Genomic DNA, 15,668 nt, shown 5'->3' with positions numbered 1-15,668 from the left:
CTTCTCGAGGGATAAGTGTGTGGATAGTAGGGTGGAGGGGTATTGAATGTATTGTGTTGAATGGATGATGCCAAGTATTACCAGAAGGCGGCCCAGTAGCGCGTGTCAGCTGGCCCTCAATCGATCTATTGAGCATTGGCAATCCACTTCGTGCCGACTCGTCAATCGCGGCGAAACTGGACAAAATACTCATAACATTCGAGCTTAATTAATTTAGCCGCGACTGAAATGATGGAAATAACATCTCAACTAACGGCCAACAAGCTCCGCGCAATTTATGTAGGACACATAAATACAATTTCCAAAATACGCACGAAATTCCCACTTGACGTGAATTTATAATGACAACAATTTTTCCGTTGCGTTGTGTGTTTTTGGCTTTTTCGCTTTTTGTTCGCTGGTTGGTAGTTGGTGGGTCTGGCCTGGCCTGGCCTGAACCTGCAGTGCGAACCGCTCGTATTTACACTTGCATAACTCAGAAATTCGCTTGAGCACTTGGCGTGCCGCAAATAGAATTTTGGACAAGCCCACACAAAACACTGTCGTCGTCGGTGGTGATGGGGTTGAAGCCATTAAGTTGGGGACGAGTATGTGGACGTAAAATTGAAAATATTCACGTCTCATTATATTAATGTCGCTGCGAAAATGCAAATTCGAAATGCGCACATCAAAAATGATTCAAACAGCCCACATAAGCAAACAAACAAGCGGCGCGAGCAAACAAATTGACAGCGAATCAACGAGTAAGCCAACTGACTGACTGTCTGACTGACTGACTGAATGGCTGACTGAATGGCTGACTGACAAACTGCTGCCACACAAACAAAAGAAACATCCATGTTGACGTCTAATTGTCGAGGGTTCGTCGGAGCAACTGTTCAAACACGAGGCTCTGCACGATCTGCTGGATGATTGCTCAACTGGACGGGACACATAAGGAGTTCGGATCAATTTGCACAGTTCATTGGCATTAAGTGGGAATCCCAATATCTAGGCAGGATCAGTGGATGAAATAAAGATAGTGCATTGATTAGAGATCAGGGTAGGATAACGAAAAAGGCTGTTTATTTTTATAGATTAAAGCTTGTAGGCCAATTGATTCTATGGAAGCCAAAGGATTTAGACTTATAGCCAAACTCATTTTGCTGTCTTAAAATAAAATCAGTTGATTATTCTTCAGGGTGAAGTTAATATACCCTTGAAATTATAAAAAAAAATTATTTTTGGCGCAGATCGTTCAATGTCATTAATAGGATTGAATAATTTTGATAAAATTTAAAAAGTATCCTAAAATTGTCTTTCTATTCTATTGTCTATCTATCTTCGATTATCTGACTTAAAATAAGAGCTTAAGATGATAGTTTTAAAATTTAACTGAAAAAAGATATTAGAAACAAACAGCTTAAGAGTATATAGATATATATTTAAAAGGGTGCAAAATATCTTTTTAATTTACAAACTCTAAGACTCTATAAGCCGAACTAAATTAACTATTAATTTTTAAATATATTTTTATTAATACAAGACAAATTAATTCTAATATTAATACCTTAATTTCTAGTCCGTGCCAAAGGTGGTTTGAGTTATGGAATGGAATTATGATTGAAACTCTTTCGGAGACACCTTATCTTCGTGAAATCAGAGGGTGAACATATCTCATCGCTGAAACACACACCTAACATCGCACACTGCTAATTTTTTTGGGCTGCTGCTGCTGCTGCACAGCGGTGGTGTGGCAATATTCCACGATGTCTATAAATGTTTTCATGCCTAATTGATTTAACGTCTCGGGCATAGCCGAATATAGACATCGATCCAATGGCAGCGGCCAAATATTCCACGCTGCACTCGTTAAAGCCGGCTAATTACGGATTTTATTTGTAAAATGAATTTGTGCATAATATTTTAATGAATTTAACGGATTGCCGCATACAAATCGCAATTAATCTGCCAGTGAAAGACCGTTGTCAGCAGAAGATTTCTGGCCATTCTCGGTGTATTTTCGCCTGCTCAAGTGCGTGGGCCTCTGTGGGCCAGTGGCTAGTGGGAAATTTTGCTGAGCTGAACATTGATTGATTTCACGCCAGCTTTTCTGCTTACTTATTTTTAGCGGATATTTTCAGCTAATGGGAAATGTTATTTTAAACGATTCCGCCGTAGCGTGGGTCTTCGCTCGACGGTCGATGCTGATGCTGATGCTGTTCGACGGTGGACATTTTCCCCTCCATTGGTTGCGTGCCATGCACAAACACCCATTTCCTATTTCCCATTTTCCAATTTTCCAATTTCCAAAGCCGCCCCACTGACATGCTGCAGCGTCAGCGCGATTTCAAGGTGACCTAATCCCGTTTACACTGCGGGGAGGAAATGCCTTCTAAAATCACGTTAAATAGTTCACACAATTTAATATTGAGTCAGTCAGCCAAATCAATAGTTTTCGTCACTTTGAAAATAGTTTCGAAAGTTTCAAACGCAAATTACTACATTTATATTTGTTCTTTTGAAATTCTGTTTTAATTCACAATAATATGTGTATTTATAGAATTAAGAAAACTATCTTATAACAATACTTAAAAAAGTATATATTCGAGACTAAAAAAGACCACAAATGTTGGTTCTCCATTGATAAACAATTAAGTTGATAACAGAAAGAGGTTCATGTTGTCAAAACAAAAGAACTCAACAATCAAAAATAACTAAAACTACCTAAAATTTGGGAGCAATGACCTCAAAGAAAAGCCCATTTGTTTAAGGAAAAAATGAGTCAAGGCCATATCTTTCTTGAAACATTTTCCTTCAAGGTCTCAAATTCATCTCTTATTTTTATCAAGTTGTTACAACATTTTTATACGCGTCTCAAAATTATTTCAAAGAATAACCATTTCGGTATAACATTATATTTTTGTCTAATTTATATATAGTTTTGCTTGATATAAAAAATAAAAAATAAATTATTATTTTTTTTTTTCTTCAACATGTACAACACTTTACATACACTAAGTTTAGGCAATCTTGTTATAGTGTGCCCCCTATATAATACAAGAAATCATGTATGTATTATCCTTCTAGGTCTTAGGCAATGCTCATTTTAAATCTATAGGCAAAAATATAATTTATTTAATACAACCTCCCCTCTTTTATTGCAGCCCCTGAACTTGGCGGCCCCAATCCCTTTGGCAGGCGTCGGAAGGCGGAGCCGCTCGGCAGCGGCTGCTGCGGCGGCGCCACCACATGGACCATGCCGTGAAGGCGACGCGCGGCCGCCCGCTCAACACGCTGCGCTTCGAGAACGACGAGCTGGAATGCCTCTACCAGCGGTACACGCTCAAGCTGCAGCGCTTCTCGGTGCTGGGCGTGGTGGCCCTGGTCTTCGTCCTCTGCGGCGTGATGGCGGCCCTGTCGCTGGCCTTCAATAATGCGGCCACCTTTCACGTAAGTAGTGCAGCTCGTAATTGGAACTTACTTTGGTGTATCAAAAGTGTCTACTGACTTCGAAAGAGGAATTCATTATATAGCTTAGAAATTATGTTATGTGGAACAAAACAATAGATTACGGTTTTTCCCAAATTATAATATATTTTTATACCTTTCCAGAGGGTATCATAATTTTAGTCAAAAGTCCATTTCAGACCGTTTTGAAAAATAGTGTAGCTCAGTTTTAAAGCTATATGGTTGATTCAGGGCTATTTGAAGTGATATTAGTTTGGCAAAAAGTTAATAAGGTACTTTGGTGTAACAAAAGTTTATATACTTTTGAAAAATAGTGTAGCTACGAAGATCAATCGGATTGGATTAACAGTTAAGGTTTTTTTCAAAACTATTCGGGACACTTGAAAACGAAGTTCAGAATTTAGCACCAAAAATATCTACACAGGTATCCAAAAACCACTGCGAATCTTACCATTTTTATATGGGTGGTTTAAGGTCAGGGAGTGAGTAGCATTCCATAGTCAGGGATTTGGACTATAAGAAAAGTTTTAACTAAAGTGAGGTTATGTATTAAGTATAGATGACCTAGTTTTACTCATAATTTTCAATTGGTATAATATCTTTTATTTATCCCCTCTAAACACCCCCAGAACATCTTCAATGCGATCGTGTGCGGGCTGTTCGCGGTGGTGCTGGTGCTGCTGCAGTGCTCCGTGATAAAGGACCACCACCTGCCCACGCTGTGCTACGGGATCCTGCTCTTCACGGCCAGCATCTGCGTGGTGTCGATGCCGACGCTGGGCAGCGTGTTCCCGGTGGACACCAAGGAGGTGATGGCCGAGGGCGTCTGGCAGATCGTGTTCGTGGTCTTCCTCGCCTACGCCATGATGCCGCTGCAGATCTGGGAGGCGGTGGCCTTTGGCATCGCCCTGCCCTCGGTGCACATCAGCCTGACCGTCTACAAGATATTCACGGATGCCCTGCGCTACTTGGAGTACAACCAGCTGATCGCCAACATTGTCATTTTCATCGGCGTGAATGTGGCCGGTCTGGTGGTGAACATCATGATGGAGCGGGCCCAGCGGCGCACCTTCCTCGACACGCGCAACTGCATCGCCTCGCGGCTGGAGATCCAGGATGAGAACGAGAAACTGGAGCGTCTTCTGCTGTCGGTGCTGCCGCAACACGTGGCCATGCAGATGAAGAACGACATCCTGTCGCCGGTGGCCGGCCAGTTCCACCGCATCTACATCCAGAAGCACGAGAACGTCAGCATCCTGTTCGCGGACATCGTCGGCTTCACGGTGCTCTCCTCGCAGTGCAGCGCCCAGGAGCTGGTCCGTCTGCTCAACGAGCTCTTTGGCCGCTTTGATCAGCTGGCCCATGTAAGTTGGCTAATCCGGGCTCATAATACGGTATAATTTAACTATTTTTAATGAAACTAATTATAACCAATTTTTTTTATAAAAGGAACTTAAAGATAAAAACCGATTTATAAAAGCTATAAATCTTAAGCAAATTGCAATTTTACGTACCTATCTTGTACGTTGATGTAGGATTGGTAAACAAAAAATACATTTACAATCAAATTTGAACAGTGAATATAAAAATGCATTTGTATACATACTTACTTTAAATACCATATGGTAATTTCCTAACATTGTGTGTACTTTAACGCACTGGAAAGTTCGTTAGTTTTATATGGGATTTTCTTATGTCCAAAAGACAGACATAAAGCGAAGCTGGTTTTTAACTAGTTTCGATTAATACTTTTAGATTCTTAAGTCAAAATTGCAGTTACACTTTAAAACAATAGTGTCTTTGGTATTCGCAAGTCAAGTTGGTCCAAATACACTGTAAAAGCTTTTCGATATAGTCATCAGATTTTAATTAAATTTGACCGATGATAAAACATTTATGCATTTATGAACATAAGTATAGCATCGTTTTGTAAGCTTTACTATTACAATATTTGTGGCAATCGTCCAACTACTTTACACATCTGTATATTTGTTCTGCACCTCTTTCCCCAGGACAACCACTGTTTGCGGATTAAGATCCTGGGCGACTGTTATTATTGTGTCTCCGGTTTGCCAGAACCGCGGAAGGATCACGCCAAATGCGCTGTGGAAATGGGACTCGATATGATCGATGCCATTGCGTGAGTATCTGTGAATGCGCTATACAATGATCGACAAAGGTTTCGAACTTTTCAACAACCTACTTGAGTCTTGTCTTAACTTCTTTGATAAATTAGTAAAATAATTCCATTGTCTGTCTTCCGTTTCTGATAAGAAAACACTTGAAAAATAACTCGAAACTTATTTGATATAATTATCACATATTAATTGATGGCAAACAAAAAGTAATCAATTAGGTTTGATTGCGGGTAATAAATTTTACTTAAATGTGTTTTTAATTTGTGAAAATAAGCAGCATGTAATAATATAATGGAAACTATTGAAAGCTTGCCGTTTCGTATCTCTCTCTAAGCTTAATTGTTCATTCGATTATTTTGTAACCGCTGTTAGTCCACTCTATCTAATTAATTAATTAATTTTCACATTTCAACATCTCGCTGTTGCATTGACTGTAATTGAAATCTAATTAGCGCTTCTTCCTCGTTCCCAGCACCGTGGTGGAGGCCACCGACGTCATCCTGAACATGCGCGTGGGCATCCACACCGGTCGGGTGTTGTGCGGTGTTTTGGGCCTCCGCAAGTGGCAGTTCGACGTGTGGTCGAACGACGTCACCCTGGCCAACCACATGGAGTCGGGCGGGGAGCCCGGTCGGGTGCACGTGACCCGCGCCACCTTGGACTCCCTGTCCGGCGAGTACGAGGTGGAGGCCGGCCACGGGGACGAGCGGTCCTCGTATCTACGCGACCACGGCGTGGACACATTCTTCATCGTGCCCCCGCCACATCGCCGCAAGGTGAGTAGATTCAGTGGCGATCACCTCACATGGACTACGAAATTTGAGCTTAATTTTTGTACATTAATGAAATTATATTCACATATCCACATTAATTTTCCAATTTACCATAGTATTGGGAAAAAAGCGATTTTGATCATTTTTGAACATGAATAACATGTGCCCGGATTCTTGTTTTTAAAATCCTTTAGCAACCTGGTCAAGTGCAACTATTCGGCCTTGACATTTTTCGAATATAGAATTTTGTTATAAAAAAGTCTATTTCCTTCAAATTATTTGGAAAAACGGTTTCGAAAACCAAATAATTTCGAAAACATGAATCCGGATGCCTCTTCTAAAAGTTAAAAACAAATCAAAAATGATCAATACCTTCCTAAGAACGATCAGTTCAAAATATAACATATTTGTTAAATTTGAAGATAGACTAAGCAAAAGGGCGGGAAAAGAATTCCCGGTTTTAATTTATATTTTAGTTATATATTACCATGTTTCATCAAGTCAAAGTAAATTTTATACACAGTTTCGAATTAAAAGATAAAGTGTTTTGATATTATTTTGATTTTAAGCGTTTGAATAATATTTCAATATATAAATGCCATATATTAAGTACTAAACTTGGATTGATTTTACCTATTCGTCTCTTTTATAGCCGCTGATGCTCAACACGCTGGGCGTGCGCTCGGCGATAGGCAGTCGTCGGAAGCTCTCGTTCCGGAATGTGTCCAATGTGGTCATGCAGCTGCTGCACACGATCAAGTTCTCTGAGCCCGTGCCGTTCTCCAACATAGCCACCGGATCCTTCCCCTCGGCGGCCAGCGCCCTCGGAGGCGTCGGCGCTGGAGTGGGCCTCGGCGGGGGCGTGGCACGGGGAAGCACCTGCGAGGCGAACGCCGGCAGCGTTCAGGTGTCCGAGAAGGGATCGCGCAAGGTAAGTGGTGTTTGGTCTGGAGATCAGAGTCACTCAATCAAAGACGATGCGGGAGTTTTAAGGTGGGAGTTGCAAGTTGGAAGTTGGAAGTTGCGTGTTCCTGTAGCTCGGTTCTGTTCTGTTCTGTTCTTATGTCGTAGCTCCAGTTCAGTGCATGTCCGGGTGTATTGCGGGTTTTGGGTCGGATAATGGGTAATGGAAATGGAGGTGAAGGTGGTTTTGACTTCTGGCTTGGTGTGCTTTTCATTTTCCGTACTGTATCCGTAGCCCAGGGATACACAGATCCGATAGATAGTCGCGGGTAGCTTGATGACGGCGAGACTCCTTTTCATTTCTTGCTTTGATTTGTTTCCTTTCGTTTTCTTTCAGGATGCGGTAAGTTTGCCTCGCCTATGTCTAAGTATTTATACCACCAATCGAACCCCGATTTCGTTACCGATAACATAACCGTAACCATTTTATTCAGTTGCGCTTTTCCTCGCTCCTCTTAAGTTTTTGATCGGTTCTCGTTTTTCGTTTCCAAATATTATGGGCTCTTTTGTTTCGTAGTCGCATCATACACATGTATCTATATCCTATATATATACTCGTATAAGATTGTATACTTAGCATAGAAAAATTCGGTATTGTTATTCGTACTGCTGTATCTACTAACAATTGTAGTGTAACGCATATTGCGAATGTTGTGTGTAGTTTGAATGTAGAACTACTTGGTGTCATTAAATATAAATATATATGTAAATATATTCATCAATTGTGTATTAGAGTCGCCAGTAGTGTTGAACTAAGTGTAAAGCAGTGGTATTTACACGACGGACTTGCGAATTCTTTACAATTTCAGTCATCGAAAACACTTCAAAAGGACACACACACACATTTTATAGCATACTTTACGATACTCATTTCTGTGAGATGTCAGTGGAAATGTATTCCATAAATTTATATCGAATGTCTGTGATTATTATCAGGAACTTTAGAATATATTTTTTCATAGTCACATTTATTAAATATGTTTAAATTTCTTCTGCATTTCATTATTGTTTCGGTTGAGTGAAGCAATCGGTTTTTAAAATCAAAATAACAGCTCAAAACTAGGTGCTGCTGTAGATTGCGCAGGACTTCTAAACAATTTATATTAAAATGCTATTATGCTCACCCATTATGTATCCGCGCTATTGAACCGCTGCTAGCGACCTTTGATTTTGGTTAAGATTATGTTGGTTTTTGTTTTCACTTGATGCGCCTCTTCTCCTCTTTCCATCGTTCCCATTATTTCTTAGCCTAACTATACTCACCGTTCTATCTATCTGCTACTGTTTAATTTACCACTAGCTTAAGAAACACTCTCTCTTTATTTTCGAAATGTAAATATAAGTACTTACTTGACAACTGTGTATACTTCTCCGATCCAGGTGATACGTCTGCAAAAGATCTTGCATGCAACACCGCCACCGCACGGCATGGGCTATGGCAGCGTCGTCGGCAGCGGCGGCGGTGGTGACGGTAATGGCGGTGGCGGTATTTCCGGTATTGCCGCTGCCGGTGGGGGCAGTGTTCAAGTGACCGTAGGCACAAATCCCAACTCAACAGCGAGTACGATTAGTCGCATTCATAGGCACAATCACAAGAACAATAAAGTGAGCAGAGCAGCAGCCAACAAAACATTCTATAAACTTTCGTTCAACCTGCGTTCTATCGTTCGTTCGTTCGTTCGTTCGAGGTCTCTTTATCAGAACTGAGTGATCATCTGAGTCTTTGATATTTTTGCCATCCCGATGAAAACTTAAATCTCTTAAAGAGGCCTTCAATTTGTGTTTCGTTCATTCACATTCGTTCAATAACTGTGTTAAGTGTAACTACTTCATAAGTGTGCTTTGTTCATTCGTTATTTCGTTCCATTGTCCTTTGTCGAATTTGGTTTCTGGGAGGGCTTCCAGGCCAGAATTCGTCATGTTCTAGTTATGTTCCTTTTCGCTTTGTTACAGCTGAAAGACACTGGACCAAAACGTGCCTAGACATATTTAATAAATACAAAATAATGTTAGATACATGTAAGATAATAGTAGAGAATCCTGTATGTGTTTTAGTGTGTATATGAGGGAGTTGCAGAGGTTTTCCCCTTTCTTTATGTTTTAAATAATTTAATATCAGTTGTTGTTTTCAAAGGCGTAGAGTAAAATGATATCTAAAAAGTAGAACTAGAAAGTTAATTAATATATTACGAAGTTCCTGGCAAATGAAAGAAAAATAAAGGAATATAAAATGAACCTTAAAAAATATTATTAATATATATCAGTAGAATTAAATTCAATTTATTACTATTATTTACCACTACATTTTGAAAAAGCATGATGATTTTTTCTTTATGTTTAATTTTAGTCCTTTAAGTTGGAAAAAAAATAGCCATAGAGGGGCTTTTAGGATAAATGAAGGTGGCTCTGTATACCATGATGAACATCAATAGCTGAGTTCATTTCCGGTCTTAGGCCAAGTTGTCTCTTTGGTTCAGTGTCATCATCGCGCTTGAAAAATGCCAGCTGCAGCTGCACATTTTCATTTACCATTCGACATCCGGAGTGCATGTTCCGGGCACATCCTCCAAATCTTGCCCAGCATGCATGGTGGTGCAATGTCCCAGCTCTGCTCGCTGCCTTTCAGTTCTCAATTCACAATTCTCAATTCTGAATTCTCAGTTGACAGCATGTAGTGAGTCGTGGCCACATACCCAAAGCACATACGTAGAGCTTTATATCTTTAATCTTATTTCTTGAATCTTCAACTCAACCAGCCAGTTCAAGTGCCAAGTTCAGCCATCCAGCAAGATGAAAGCGTCCGGGAAGCACAACCACAACTAACGAATGTCTTTCTACTTCTTGCTCCCTCTTGCATGGCTTTCCATCCCGCATTCGCATCCGCATCTGCGTCCGCCTCCGCATCCGCAGTCGCAGTCGAAGGTGGCGGACAAGTTCAAGAGGCCATTCCGGAAGCGGCACTCGGTGGCCGCCCACCATCAGCCCACCAACCGGGTGAACCGATTCCTCTCCCAGGCGATCAATGCCCGGTCGGTGGACTGTGACAAGTCGGAGCACGTCGACCGGCTGACCCTGCGCTTCCGGCAGAGCGACATGGAGCGGGAGTACCACAAGGACTTCGACCTGGGCTTCACCACGGCGATGGGCTGCTCCCTGCTGCTGCTAATCCTGGGGGCGGCGCTCCAGGTGACCGCCCTGCCGCGCACCCTCATCCTGCTGCTGCTCTTCCTCACCGCCTTCATCTGGGTGAGCGCCATCCTGATGCTCCTGCTCGCCGTGCGCCTCAAGTGGATCATCTGGGACATCTCGGAGAGCTTCTCGCTGCGCATGGCCATCACGATCTTCACGGTCATTCTCATTTACTCCGTGGGACAAGTGAATGTGGTAAGTAAATACAAAAAATAAGTGAAACAGTTAAAATAAAAAGAACAATTTAACAAAAATAACACAAAATTGTAATGGAAATTATTATAAAAAATAAAAAAATTAAATATAAAACAAAATTAATGATAAGTATCTGTTATGGGAGCTGTAAAATACAGTCGTCCGAATTTAATAAAACAATGGATAGCGTGGAATCTATATGATGGTGTATCGATTATAGAAACAACCAAAATACGGAATCTAGCTTCGGAAAGCTTAAGTTAATATGACCTTTTAGTTAGAATCACAACTTATTAGTCACTTATTAGTAATTTTTTTGGTCTGCCTTTCAATACTTTTTTAAAAATAACAACTTGTTTTAAGCTATCCAATGTGACTTAAATGTAAAGAAGTTAGAGTATTCTATAAACTTTATGCATATAACTTTAAACTGACATACTGTGTTGCTTAAATACTTTATATTCTTACATGGACTCGAGCAAATGTAGTATTCACTTGTGTACATAAGCTTTTTAGGGTCGAATATGTCTCGTTCCCTGTTGCAAACTTCCGACCAACAATTTATACTAACCTCTGCAGAGGTTTACAAATTGGACAGCCGAAAAATGCAGTGTGAATAAATACTAACGAACCGCTTTCTCCCCGCTTTCACCCAGTTCACGTGTGTCTCGGACCATCCCTGCTCGGGCAATGCGACGGCCTCCTACCAGAACGACTCTCATCGCAAGTGCTCGCTGCCCCAGTACGTGTCCCTATCGGCCGCCTTTGCCTTCCTATCTGTGTCCGTGTTCCTCAGGTAAGTGCATCCCAGGAGGGAGGGGGGTGAGAACGAACTTACATTGCTAATGCGGAACCTTGATTGCCACGTCCACAGGCTGCCCATTATATTCAAATCGCTGCTGGTGCTCGGCATGGGAACCATCTACGGCCTGTTCATCGAGCTGTCTCACCAGAACATCTTCGAGTGCTACGACAACCGGGTCAAGTAGGTCAACGCTAATTTTGGTCGTCCCACTAATCCACTAATCCCCTTATCGAACGTTCCTCCCCCTACTCCCTCCGCAGCGCCTCGATTCCACTCCACTTGATCTCGCTGGCCCGCATCGCCATCTTCATGATTGCCATTCTGGTGCACGGCCGCCTGGTGGAGGGCACCGCCCGGCTGGACTTCCTCTGGCAGCTGCAGGCCTCGCAGGAGAAGAAGGAGATGGACGTGCTGCAGGAGTCCAACAAGCGCATTCTGCACAATTTGCTGCCCGCTCATGTGGCTGCACATTTCCTCGATGCACAATTCCGCAACAATATGGTGAGAACCTTCATTGGCCCATTGACCCACTGACAAAATTAGAAAAATTGATGTGACCATTGAGATATAATCAAAAGCTTGAAAGAGAGACTAGGGACCAAACGTATATAAATTATAATACCCTCTGCTAGGGTATAAAAATGACGAAAAATCGACACAAAAATAAAAACACAGATTTTTAGAGAATTAAACCACGATCATATTGAAGTGCGCCACTTTGTAATCGGAAGTGTGTAGGGCAAGTTATGAGCGTGGAAGTGCAGTTTTTTGACACTTTTCTGCAAACCCTTTTTTGCAAATTTGGAAAGGGGTTACCTCATTGAAAACGACGAAAAATCTACCCAAAAATAAAAGCTAAAGTAAAAACAAAGAATTTTGGAGAATTAAACCACAATCATTTTGTGGTACGCCACTTTGAAATCGGATGTCTATAAGAAAAGTTATGAAGTACAGTATTTTGGCACTTTTCTGCACACCCATTTTATAAAAATTTGGAAAGGGCGCATCGACGCAAAAAAAATTTTAAAGTAAAAACACAGAGAATTAAACCACAATTAAATCCAATGTCTGTAAACAAAGTTATTAGCTTAGAAGGGCAGGTTTTAGGTCACTTTTTTGACAAAGACTTAAAATCAAGATTATTTAGTAATTCATTTATTGACAATGGCGTGGCCAATTTGTCTAAAATTAGTTTCATTTGTCTTAATTGTAAAAAATTTAAGAAAACTGACGGGATATGGTGAACTTACATTCGATTTTGCTTTTCTCTGTACAGGAGCTCTACCACCAGAGCTACGCCAAGGTGGGGGTCATCTTTGCCAGCGTGCCCAACTTCAACGAGTTCTACACGGAGATGGACGGCTCCGATCAGGGCCTCGAATGTCTCCGACTGCTGAACGAGATCATCGCGGACTTTGACGAGCTGCTCAAGGAGGACCGCTTCCGGGGCATCGACAAGATCAAGACCGTGGGCAGCACCTATATGGCCGTCGTGGGTCTCATTCCCGAGTACAAGATCCAGCCCAATGATCCCAACTCAGTACGTCGCCACATGACTGCGCTCATCGAATATGTCAAGGCCATGCGGCACTCGCTGCAGGAGATCAACAGTCACTCGTACAACAATTTTATGCTGCGCGTGGGTAAGTACCCAAGTCTTTATTCCTATTTCGTATTTCAGTTACGACAAGTAAATGTAAGAAGCTAAAATGTTGTCCAAACTCGTTCCATTCTTTAAGTATAAAGAACAAAAAGTTGCCAAATTATATACATTTTACTTTTTTTTTGTTTTATAACTAAAATAATATTTGAAGTCCCCGTAAGCTTTTCTAAAATGTATTATTTTTTGTGTAAATGGGGTCCCTCTTTATAAGCTTTAAAATCCGAAATTGAGGGCACTGCACCCATGACCTATTAACATTACTTATCCTGCCTTCATTTTCCTGTATCTTATAGGTATCAACATTGGACCCGTAGTGGCGGGCGTAATCGGAGCCCGGAAGCCGCAGTACGACATCTGGGGCAACACGGTGAACGTGGCCAGTCGCATGGACTCCACCGGAGTTCCTGGCTACTCGCAAGTCACTCAGGAGGTGGTGGACAGTCTGGTGGGCTCGCACTTTGAGTTCCGGTGAGTGTGCTCGATGTCTTTATTATTTAAGTTTCTAAACCATTAAATTCCATTGCAGATGTCGCGGCACCATTAAGGTGAAGGGCAAAGGTGACATGGTCACCTACTTTCTGTGCGACAGTGGCAACAAATCGCTGAACGGCGAGGTGCGTAACGCCATGTCCCTTCCCCAGAGTCTCCACGCACCGGACTACTACATGAAGGTATCGCAGTTTCCGGAGAACCGCGTCAACACCGACACCTACAGCAAGAAGGAGAACGGACACCTGTACGCCGGCACCGGTGGCGAGGAGCAGCAGCTACTGCTGCAGCACCAGCACAAGCAGCTCGACCCACTGCCGCTTCCGGCGCCACCGCCTCCGGTGCACCACCACCTGCACCAGCAGCAACAACAACGCTTGAACAGCAAGCTGCAGAAGCAGCCGATCTTCATGGCCAACGGCGGACTGCCCAATATCCGGGAGAACGGCAACGGTCACAATGGCGAGCAGCAGCAGCAACAGCAGCAGCACAGTGGCTTCATGGTGGCCACGACGACACCGACGGCTGCAGTGGCGGTTCCCCTCCAGCCCCAGCACCACCAACTCCAGTTCCAGAGCCAGCACCAGCACCAGCTCCAGCACCAGCACCCGCACTCGCATCCACTCCCGTCAGCAGCGGGGGTTCCAGTGCAGCACCAGATCCTACTCCACCACCAGCTCCAGCTCCAGCATCAGCATCAGCCCGTTCCTTCGGTAATGTTGCGCGAGTTTAATATCATTGAGAACCCGACCTCCGGTGGCCGGCATCCGCAGATGGAGCAGCTGCCGCCGCACCACGGCAGCCTCGACCTATCCGCCATGGGCGGCGGGTTGGGAATGGGTATGGGCATGGGAATGGGTGTGGGTGTAGGTGTGGGGGCTGGCGTGCTCGGCGGCGACTGCTTCATGATGCCTCGGCGAGATAGAGATCGCGATCGCGATCGCACCTATGCGCCGCCCCTAAACCAGCATGGCCATTATCCACCGCATCACCTCCATTCGAATCTGAATCTGAGTATGAACCAGAGCCAGAGCCAGAACCAGCACCCGCCATCGTTCACCAGCCTGGGCTATGGCCACTGCCGGGAGAGCGAGCCGCTATTGCATGCCAGCAGCGTCGCGCCGGTAGCCAAGGTGAGTGAAGACGCTGACCACCTGCTCTGGAGCAAGGAGATCCTCCTCTGAACAGCCAGCACCGCCTTGTCCCGCCTCCAAGTGCCTCTTAAAAAGCGCCCAGTAACCAGAACCAGTAACCAGACCCAAACCAAGACCCATATCCATCCCATTCGTAAATAACACACAAGAACCAGAATAGACTTGTATGTATGTAAAACAAAAATGCTTTTTGGGATGAGATACCTACATTTAAAAAACTATCGATTTGAAAGTAGGCTGTTAACTTTTTCAGAAAAAAAAAACTCTCTAGAAATTTCTAACAATAGTTTCTGTCTGCAAATTTTTGTTTTAAAGTCGGTTCAATTCAACTTAATAGGAATTATATGACCCAAGGATACAAATATTTTGAGGCTATTTAATCTGAAAAAACAGAGTACAATTTTATTTTCCTTAATACAAGTTAAGTTAGGCTGAGCCCTATAATTTTATGGTTTTAGTTTAAGTAATGTTTTTTACGTTAACGATATTTATTAATACGTTTAATATGTTTTCTCGGAAAACCAGTTTATTCATAAGGTGAATTAGTTGAGTGAAAAATGAATAACAAAAAATATTATAATCGAACTATTGGGAAGATTTATACTAAGATATTAAGACATAATACAATTTCTAAAGCTTGAAGGGATACTCATTTTAATTGAAAGGTCAAAGAAACCGTTTTATTAACCTCAAGCTTATAATTCTGCTTAAAGAGTTAGATAATGTAGTTTTTTAGATAAAGGTATGAAATGAAAATAAGTAAAATTGTACATGCCAGTCTGTTCTTGATGCTTGCCAACCAACCAACTTGCCCCGAATATCCACTCCTTATATCTATATCTGTGTTTA

General features: G+C 42.4%; 1 protein-coding gene across 12 annotated transcripts in view; it reads left to right on the top strand.

The window, feature by feature from the left end:
- The window catches only part of LOC108046448 (Ca(2+)/calmodulin-responsive adenylate cyclase), a 43,251-nt gene that overhangs the window by 22,239 nt on the left and 5,344 nt on the right, over nucleotides 1–15,668 (top strand). For 4 of the 12 annotated variants that reach the window (XM_044461418.1, XM_044461419.1, XM_017126117.2 and 1 more), the window contains exons 3-16: nucleotides 3,147–3,432; nucleotides 4,080–4,814; nucleotides 5,463–5,590; nucleotides 6,061–6,364; nucleotides 7,014–7,292; nucleotides 7,662–7,667; nucleotides 8,705–8,929; nucleotides 10,235–10,708; nucleotides 11,365–11,504; nucleotides 11,583–11,693; nucleotides 11,774–12,014; nucleotides 12,790–13,156; nucleotides 13,470–13,644; nucleotides 13,703–14,798. In XM_044461418.1, the coding sequence (XP_044317353.1) occupies nucleotides 3,232–3,432; nucleotides 4,080–4,814; nucleotides 5,463–5,590; nucleotides 6,061–6,364; nucleotides 7,014–7,292; nucleotides 7,662–7,667; nucleotides 8,705–8,929; nucleotides 10,235–10,708; nucleotides 11,365–11,504; nucleotides 11,583–11,693; nucleotides 11,774–12,014; nucleotides 12,790–13,156; nucleotides 13,470–13,644; nucleotides 13,703–14,798 (4,482 nt within the window). In that variant the 5' untranslated portion in view covers nucleotides 3,147–3,231. The remainder of the gene's footprint in view (nucleotides 1–3,146; nucleotides 3,433–4,079; nucleotides 4,815–5,462; nucleotides 5,591–6,060; nucleotides 6,365–7,013; nucleotides 7,293–7,661; nucleotides 7,668–8,704; nucleotides 8,930–10,234; nucleotides 10,709–11,364; nucleotides 11,505–11,582; nucleotides 11,694–11,773; nucleotides 12,015–12,789; nucleotides 13,157–13,469; nucleotides 13,645–13,702; nucleotides 14,799–15,668) is intronic. The other 8 variants (XM_044461421.1, XM_044461423.1, XM_017126128.2 and 5 more) reach the window with 5 other exon arrangements.

Source organism: Drosophila rhopaloa, unplaced genomic scaffold (genome assembly GCF_018152115.1).
Source record: "Drosophila rhopaloa isolate 14029-0021.01 unplaced genomic scaffold, ASM1815211v1 contig_3, whole genome shotgun sequence".
NCBI lineage: Eukaryota > Metazoa > Arthropoda > Insecta > Diptera > Drosophilidae > Drosophila > Drosophila rhopaloa.
The sequence above is the reverse complement of the archived record's forward strand: the minus strand, read 5'-3'. Positions and strand labels throughout refer to the sequence as shown.